Raw genomic sequence first — 9,653 nt, 5'->3', positions numbered from 1 at the left:
TACTTTTAGCAGTAGGCTACATGGGGATTGCCAACAGCCTGCCATAATTCTGATGAATTTTTCTGAACAGGAAAATGTTTGCCAAAGGCAGCGAACAATAAAAATAAACTGGAGTTTGAAAAGTGAGAAGAGCGCAGGATGGTAGTTACAGAAAAGGTCCAGGAAACAAATGTCAAATCATATGCCTTTTATGCTACATGTAGGCCTATAATTAAGGCACGCAAGCAAAGGAGCTTCACTCAATGAGCGATGAAGATAACTTTGTTAAACACATGTGCAGGCAGTTCTCTCTCAACTGGTCAACTAAAGAATGTTAGTTCTAAATATCTACACAAAAAACAAGGAGAATCATTTAGTGGCGTTTAGGCACATATCCACGGATTCTCTTAATTATCCCAACATTTTATTTTTGCATCTTTGGCAAAGTTATTCTTTAAGGTACAAACTGATCTTGGAGCAACATTTAAGCTGGTAAATTTACGGTAGAGTCAAATACAGAGTTTACAGTGTGCATATCTGCAGTTCTGTCAAATTAGGTGGAGCATGGCACCAACACAATGTTAGTGATGACCTCTAGTGGCCATTCCCAAAACTCAACACTATGTCCAGAAAATTGTTTTACAGAACCTTGTTTTCCCATTTAAACCCTGAAACATCCAGACTAATTGTGGAGGGACAGGTAAAACACTGGCGTCATCAATATGACACTTAACAGCTGGTCCATTTACATTAATGTTCATTCTGCTTGCACTTCCACTCACTTCCTCTGATGCACTTCCTTGCCAGATCATTTGGATTTAAATAGAACAAGGAACACACATCAAAGTATAGCCCCATTTCCAGACATACAGCCTCACAGACAGTCCATGGAATAAAGATCCAATTACATAATCACAACATGAAACTTCTTGAGAATAGTTCGTATACAAAATAACTTTATTTTTAAGCATTATTTCCCTTCTGAGGCTGATAGTGAATCCTGCCTCCTCTCCAGAAACACATGTAATAGGACATGCTCAGAGATCCCAAAACCGACACCAGCAGGACGGACACTACCAGAACAATTTTCCACACCGCTAATTCTTCCTCTCCTGACCCTGAGAGAAAACAAACATAAAAACACTCAGTGAATGTAGTCTGGAAAGTGCAGGTTTAACAAAAATGACTTTGATGGTGTGGTTTATAGATGCACTGCTGCTACTAGCCTACCGTCTTCCTTCACGGCATATGGATCTGGAGTAGTTGGCACATTCAAGTCCTCCACTGTCCCCAACTCAACAGCTCCTGGTGGGTTCTGGGGCCAAACAGACTCCGTTTCTGGTAGATATTGTTCATACGTGTCTTCATACTGTGGACTGTCGTCAGGGATCACCCACTGGTTCTGGATGTACTGAGGAATGACTGTAAATGCAGCAATTTCAGCAGGTTCCTCCACAAATAAAAACCTGACCAAATGTATCAAATCCTCTGCTTAAAAGAAGATAATCATTTTCTGCTTACCTGACTGAGCAGTAGATGAGGCCAAAAGAGCCACGAACACAAGATTAAGAACCAACATGACTGTGTTTACTGCTGCTGCTGGGATTCCCTTTTGCCCTTTATGTGGCCACTTGATCTGAAGAATAGGGATCAGCTGTGGCCTCCTGACTCAATCAAGATAAATCACTGCAGCTGGGCTCTTAATTTGCCTGGTCTGCGGTGCCTATGGGTGCTTCAATTTCATTGGTTAAACCGCCCTCTTTCATCTGAAAGTGAGGTAGGTTAGTCAGGAAGCGGAAACTGTGGCTGCACAAAGAGCAAGTTGTTGTGCTGCCACTTGTATCACAGATAGGTGTTTTCACTGAAAGGCCCTGAAGCAGACTAGATTATGCTTCAATGTGTTTTCACAAACATAAGAGTGTCAATCATTATGTTATCAAAGATGCAAATTGGATCTGCTCTTACTTGTCAATATTCGTATTGTAGGAGAGGATTAAAACACAAAGCTTGTCATAGATCATTTATTTCACAACAGATTTTTTTTCTCCAGCATGTCAGAAGTTGTTACATAATAGGAAAACTTGAAGTCCATTGTAACAAGCAGTGCTTCAGTTTTCAACAGCTGCTTTCACATTTGAAAAAAACAATCTTCACATTGTGAAATATAACAGCACACGGAAAACAAAGAATGAGGTCAGATATTTTTTCAGTTAAGGCTGAAAATGTGACTCATAACACCGCCTTCCGAACACACTGCCACATAAGAAAATGTTCAGAAACCTTAACGATAAAAAAGTTGTGTACATTCTGAAATGCTAAATTGACTATGGATATATAGATTTTCACATGGGATACACTAATGTGCTTCTTATAGCAGGAAAAGTGTCATTAATACAAAAACGAGTGGTTGCATTATATTTAAATGTCCCAGTTACAGGCCCATCATGACACTTTAAATGTGTACACTTTGGGGTCTCTGCTGTTTCTGCTATTACAAGTCAAATTGCCTCACATGAAAAACATCTATGCCCTTAAACAAAGTAAAGTAAGGTCTGTGCTTGAGTGAACATCCAATATTGCCATACTGGAGCTTTGAGCATTTGTTTCAATGTTTAAAAACAGCGATAAAAAATATCATGCATTGTGAACCGATCTGGTTATGAAATATTAAACATGTTCACAACTTCTCAGCACATCTCTCCATGACAAAGTGAACCACATCTTTCATAATAAAGAGAATGGGATGTGACACAAACACACTTAATACAATTATTGCTATATGGTACACTACAGTTGTAAAGTTGGCAATTATAACCATTCCTAATACAGCATGTTCCTCTTGGTGACAGCTTATCCAAATATCCAGCTACATTTACTTTCAGATTTTCCTTTTTATTTCACTTTATGTAACAACATAACTTTTGTAAGATATTCACTTGCATAGCTCAGCATGAGATACAGTATTTGACTTGGCTCCTCAAAGAAAATAAATGAATAATACAAACATACAGTTTTGGTTAATTCTAAAAGAATCCCTTAAACCCTTTTCTGCATAGCTACAGCAGCACTGACCTTCACAAGTATTTGAGGAAATCAGCACTACATGTATTGTACATGTTCTAAATGAAAGTAGTCTTACATTAGTGATCGATGTCTGAAACAGGTGTGTCAAACATTTCCCTGACAAAATAAGTTTTGCATCAATTTAGTTTTGCTACAGACTTACTGGCCAACATTTTGTTTAGTATTAGTGAGAAATAAATCAAGTACTTGTGAAGTTCAAATGTAATGTTACTAAAAGTATGCTTAGTTTAAGAAAACCATATATCATTTAGAATAATATAGATTATAAAAAATGCTCCCAATGCAAACTTTGGCTCCCATGACCAACGAAAAGGTAGAATGAAACAATGAAAAGTCAGAAAACACTAGAAACACTCTTCAAAGTAACAGTAAGGCTTGTTTTCAGAAAGAAAGAAAAAAACAGTGACAGATAAACTTTATGTAAGAAATGCATAAGAGTGACTTTATGGCACACTGGCTTTTTGTTTTGGCCTGGCATTACAGTACTACAGAAAAACAGCTAGTGAGGATTTGTGTTTAATGCCCTTAACATCTGGACATGAGGCGAGTTCTCAACTCTAAACCATGAGTTGTGGAGGATTTGTCTGTGAGGAAGATCACAACCATATAACCGCACACTGTATCCCTGCCGGAGAATAATATATAACACAGGGTTTTAACTGTGAATATTTAAACATAATTCATACTGTAAATATATTAGTGTCGCTATCCAGATTGCCCTGAGAGGTTAAAATCAAGGTTCCCAAAGATTTTCATGGAGCTGGACTTCACCTTTAAAACCGTTACATACTTATATCTGGAAAATATAGTTTATTATGCGTTTCTTTGACTAACTGTGGAGTATTGCTCTATGAAATTATTCTTCACACGTCTGTAGTGCTTCACAGAGTGGAGAACCAGCGCAGGTCTGCAGTATGTCGACAGGATCAGTCCTTATTTGTGCTTCTCTTCCTCATTGTAGATCTTTCGAATGCTCACGTCAAGCAGGTAATCCACTCCCCTAAAAAGGCACAGAAAGTGGAAACATTGTTATGTTGGACACATAATACAACATTTTCCAAATCATTTCATAAAAGCAGAAGAGATGTCTTAACATTTTACTGTGTTTCTACTGTGCTGCTGTTCCGTGTTTGTGGCACCACAACTTAGTCACGTGACTGAACCTGCCATTGGTGGTAAGACCAACATCCTTTTTTTACTACTTGATAATGAACGTCAGTGTGAGTGTCTTTTAAAAATGTTTCTCTTAAATCATAACGTGTACATATGCAACATATTTAACAATTTGGTACCATCCAACTTTCCATTAACACGTGACCCTGTTGCCTACCGAAAAAAATATGGGATTTTTATGGTTCGGTATTGAAGTCTTCCATTGCAAGTAGTTTATTTATAATCAAGGAGAATTCTTGGCAAAAACTATTTAACATCATTTTATTTTAGAATATTTTCAGAGGCAGATTAATACATATTACCTTTTAAATCTAACAAATTGAGCAAGATTCCATGCAAAGAAACAAAGGTGTGCCAACCTGTCAATAGGAGAGATGATGAAGGGGATTGTGGAGAGGCCTATAGCCGTGGTGGTCCACTTGCGGACAGGCAGGGGCAACTTGGTGGTTTTCCCCAGCAGGTGCAGTGACGCAGCACACACACGGTTAATGGTGAAGCCCGGGATGATGACAGAGGCGAGGGCCTGCCACACGAACGTGTCGACCACAGCCACCGCTACCCGCGTCGTCTTCCCTGGGTTATCCCCGTGGGCCTTCAGGGACAGATTCAAAATAAGAAAGTGAGGAAAGGCCCAGCTATCACAATGATGTTTCAAATACAGTAGGTTCACAAAATCATATAATAATTTCATTCATGCATTTCTAGTTTCTCTTTTCAATCTGTTTCTGTCAATGCCCCACAGCACGCCTTAGATCAATCTTGTAGTTACTTGACAAATATGAACAATAATGAAGATAACATATACAAAATGAACGTCTCACCACAGCGGCTTTCTTCCCTTTGTCCACAGCATCAGCAGTAACGTATACAGTGGCCACAGCATAGCTGCCCCACACGAAACTCTTCGGCACTAGAGCACGGAAAGCCTCCCCGACCTCATTGGCATAGCCTGTGGACAAATACACAAGTGGAGATAAGACTTAAACCTTTTTAGTCTCCTTAAATAAATCATAGCCTTAGTTAGCGACCCCTAACACGAGACAAAATGCTATTTGAAGTTGATTAGCAAATGGACATTTCTGTAGATACATTTCTTTATCCAGAGTTACTTTGGCCCTGATAATCGTGTAATGAAAATCTATTAACATGAAAGCCCTAGGTACTTTACATTCATTAAAAGAAAGGCCATTCTGAGTAACAGGGCAGTGCATTAATACTCAAAGCTACATTTTCAGTGGAGTCTCACATCTAGGAGCGCTCATGATGTGAAATTGTAGCTCCTCCAAAGCCCTGTACATATATCATGAAATATAAAGTTGTCTAATAAACTTGAACTTTATCTCTGACACTGTGGCAGTGAAACAGAGAGAACCATTTGGGGAAATGAAGTAATACCCATTCCACAAGGTTTGAATAGTTAAAGTGCACCTATTAAGAAGTCACCTGTTCCATGCCCCAAAGAACATGTCAGCTGCTGGTAAGATTAACTCCAGTCACACAGGAATATTATCTTGGGTTTGATGACCCAGCTATCAGAGCGCAGTAAAGTCAAATTCTGCTGCCGCTGTCTCTATCTGTGGTGCCGCTGTCTCTATCTGTGGTGCCGCTGTCTTTATCTGTGGTGCTGCTGTCATAACTGAGGCAAGCACTGTGCAAAGACTGCACTACACTGTGCTGAAAAAACTAAGTGACAGCCAGTGAAACACTGATGGTGACACTTTTACTCTGCTTCTTTTATTCTATGCTTAAAGCAATCAAATCAAAATCAGGTTCAGATAAGTGGATTATCAGAGGATACACACAAGATTGTTATCTTAGGCGTCAACGATTATAATCACTGTACTATGTGGTTTAGCAATATCTGGATGATATAAATCTCTCACATCATTATTAGGTGCTTGAAATGTGTCACTTTCAGCTCTATTCCTTCAGTCTTAACGTTCTACCACAGCCCTGGCCTGATGTTACCATAAAGAGTATCCCATTGACTTCCATGCAAAGTTATATTAAAATATGGGGAAAGGAGAGGACTTGCATCTGCAGATGCTCTGAGTTGAGGTGTTATTGGTTCATTCATGTTTACTATTATTTTAAAAGGGTTTAATGCTGTAATTGCAATTGCATTTTTTACACATGTTAAGATACTGAAGTACATTAGCTTAAAGGTGGGGTAGGTAAGTTTGAGAAACCGGCTCGAGATCGCTAGAATTTGAAAATACACAACCGGAGAAAATCTGCCACTTCCTTATAGAGCCCCTCCTCCAACACACACGAACGCGCACATGACCAATGAGGGCACGAGATAAGTTTGTGCCCCGATGGAAGGCTGACAGGCAGGTAGGCCATCCAGTTATTTTAGCCGGGCCGGCTAAAATGATTGGTCGTACTTTTTACAGTATTACGACTTCCACAGATGACATTTTTTTATGGATTTTTTGTCAAAGCACTTAAGATATTCATTGCTATCGGGATGTTAAGAGCATTCCATGTAGTATAACAAAAAGTGTATCTCGAGCCGGTTTCTCAAACTTACCTACCCCACCTTTAACACACTTAACAGAAATGACATGAATGGCAAACAGTTTTCTCTTGTTTATATAAGAGTAAGAGATGAATAAGATAAGAGATGCACGAGTGAATCATGCTTCCACAGCTTCACAAAGAGAAAAACCTCGCATTACAGCTTTGTTTTTCCAATTGACTTTAAGAATTAGTCAAAGAGTACATCAAACTCTTTAACCTTGAAATGTAATCGTTGTCAGTAAAGTTGAGGACTAAGCAGTACCCAACATGTGTTATAAACTACAAACTCAGCCCTGCCTAAAACCACAGAAGCTTATTTTATCCATTTAGTGACTCAGGAGGGAAATGTATGTACATCACAACAGCAATCACAGGTGCAATAACTATTAGGCTCAATAGGCCTAGCTGTTGCTCATTTCCCTAAATGTTGGTAAAAGGCTTTTACACACAGGACATGTTGACATCAAAGCGGTCAGTGTTTCAGTTTCAGGATCATTGTACTGTGCATGCTGGCTCACTGGCATGACTTACTGGGATACTTGAATAGATCTGAGCCATTGTTGCTACGCTTTTTCCAAATATGACAAGTCCTAACGTTAGGCCTTAAAAAGAAAGCTGGCGAATAGAATAAGACAACTTTATGAAACTTGCTCATAGCTCTAGACCGCTTTGCCTTTAAAACTGCAGCACTGAAAATGTCAGCAGCTGCTAAATCTGGAGCTCCAGAAGCACCTGTTAGCATAAGGTGATAAGAGGTATAATAAAACATGATAACAAGGAGAGAGGAGATAAAATTATCTTGCAGTATAGCACTCAGGTAATAATAAAATCTGCCATGCCCCGGCACAATAGGCTGGGGTCCAATTCTGACCTGAGCAAAGGCTTCAGATTACTCTTTGTGATTCACTGCCCTTCACAGCAAGGCATGATGGTGGAGAGTGTGTGGGGTAATGTTCACAATTAAAGTAGACGTAAAGGAATTAAAAGAGATCAGGAAATAAGAGGACAAATCCTATTGATGACTAATGTAATCCAACAACAATTAGCCCACTATTTATATTTCCACCAAAAACCATATGTCATCCTCCCTGACACAATGTTTGAGTTTGCCCAACTGTCTCATGTGTCTCAAATACATTATTAGATCAATTTCACTGGTGGGGGAATGTCAGCGTGTTGAATACAAAAGTGAATATGTGATTTGTTCCCAAACAAGACAGGTACTGATCTCCTTAGGACAGGCAGCTCATACAATGAATGTGCTCTTTGGCTTTTCCTTCCCACTCAGTTAGAGCAAGTTCCTGCTTTAAGACTAAATCCAGTCTTTGTTGCATAATCACTATCTCAGTTTTTTTCCACATCAGTAAAAAATAATCTTTTCCAGACCTGCAGAAGAGTTTCTGGGAATCAAATGCTGCAAAGGAATTATTCTCCGCAAACGTGTGTACAGATGCATGAAATGTGGGAAATCATTCCAAAGAGGAGTATATCAAATGCATAGTATAATATTAATGTAAAAGAATAAAAATTGTTTTTAATAATAAGCCTGAGAGGAAGTACAAGAGGAAATCTGACAACCCCTGAGAACGGAAATGCTTTTCATCCATGAGTTGCACCATTGTTTTCACATTTTAATGTTAAACTCAAAACATGGCTAAATACACTTACATATTGTAGGACTGCTTTTAAATCGCTGTCAATATGCTTCTCAAAGGAAATGTTTAACTGCACAGGCAGGAACATTAGGGCAAATGATTATGGTTTTTTGAATGGTAAAAAAAGATTGTCATGACATAACATGGTCAGTGCAGGAGATTAAAGCATGTTCACCAGGAGGACTGCATACAGTGACAACTGCTGCAGTATGACTGCCCTTCAGACCTTTTTTCCCTGTACATACCTTTCTCAGCTAACAGCTCATTGGGTGATAGTGTAACCAATATCATTAATGCCCCTTGTGTTTGGATATAGAGTATCTGCCCCTAGAGTAGCACAGCAGGGGAAACAGGAAGTAAATTCTACCTGCCTTATTTATCAGTCTGTTCATGAGGGCGTCTCAGTGTGGTTGTGACTCATTGTTTTAACTTGCAGAACAACCTTGATTGAGAAAGACCTGAGGTACACACCCAACTCCAAAGCTAACAGTTCAAAAGCAGCTGAATATAGTTTGGAAACAAAGCACCAACAACGATATTGTAGTCCATTCTTGGACGCTGTCCATTTTTGTCCAGTGGAAACAAAATGACCTCGCTATAAATAGACATTTTACCAGCTATGCTAACTTCTAGCTAGCTAGCATGCAGCTCCAGGGTCATGACGGCTCCAGTGTAACGTTAACTGGAATTGTTACAGTCGGAAATACAGTGAACGGAGACGCCACACATTATACAAACACGTCAATACATACCTAAGAAGCGGACCCATGTGTCGCGATAAATGTCGACCGTTTTGCTTGTTTTTTCTTCAATGGGATCCATGCTTTCCTTCTTTTACTCCATCCCCCAGTGCTGTAAAACATACACTAGCAGTGTGAGCATTGAGTAAGCCGACACACGGCAGGGACAGTGAAGGGGGCGTGGTCTTCACACAGCATCCTGCAGAGAAGTCCCAACACGCTGCTCAACACAGGGCGGAGGCAGAACTACTAGTCTTTCAGATTCTTTACTTTATTGATCATTTAAATTGTATACTCTGACTTGTCAGCACATGACATGGCCTACAAGGCAAACATATTTAGTATTACATTGAAAGAGATACTAGTTATTTTACAAATTGAGTTTTTGCAAACAAATCATATAATCAAATGTTTTCATATAAACATCAAACGGTTAAGGTTGGGGTCAGGGTTTCCGACCGGAAAACAGACATTAAAATGTGTTTGATCAGCCTACATC

The 9,653-nt window shown here is 39.3% G+C and overlaps 1 protein-coding gene across 1 annotated transcript; it reads right to left on the bottom strand.

Annotated features, from left to right (window-relative positions):
• Nucleotides 1-1,986: 1,986 nt before the first annotated feature.
• Nucleotides 1,987-9,335, bottom strand: mtfp1 (mitochondrial fission process 1). Its single transcript, XM_034123402.1, has 4 exons — nucleotides 9,167-9,335; nucleotides 5,058-5,185; nucleotides 4,596-4,828; nucleotides 1,987-4,063 (listed from the first exon to the last, which is right to left on the bottom strand). Exons 1-4 carry the CDS (start codon nucleotides 9,234-9,236, stop codon nucleotides 3,997-3,999), a joined length of 498 nt encoding a protein of 165 aa, XP_033979293.1. The 5' UTR covers nucleotides 9,237-9,335; the 3' UTR covers nucleotides 1,987-3,996.
• Between the last annotated feature and the right edge of the window lie 318 nt (nucleotides 9,336-9,653).

The sequence above is a fragment of the Trematomus bernacchii genome, unplaced genomic scaffold (genome assembly GCF_902827165.1).
Source record: "Trematomus bernacchii unplaced genomic scaffold, fTreBer1.1, whole genome shotgun sequence".
Classification (NCBI taxonomy): domain Eukaryota; kingdom Metazoa; phylum Chordata; class Actinopteri; order Perciformes; family Nototheniidae; genus Trematomus; species Trematomus bernacchii.
The sequence above is the reverse complement of the archived record's forward strand: the minus strand, read 5'-3'. Positions and strand labels throughout refer to the sequence as shown.

Excerpts from the sequence above, each read along its gene's own strand:
- mtfp1 (XM_034123402.1), bottom strand. The coding sequence starts at position 9,236 with ATGGATCCCATTGAAGAAAAAACAAGCAAAACGGTCGACATTTATCGC. Across the intron at positions 5,186-9,166 it reads CACATGGGTCCGCTTCTTAG|GCTATGCCAATGAGGTCGGG; the intron begins GTATGTATTGAC and ends ATTTGTCCACAG. Across the intron at positions 4,064-4,595 it reads ATCATCTCTCCTATTGACAG|GGGAGTGGATTACCTGCTTG; the intron begins GTTGGCACACCT and ends GTGCCTTTTTAG.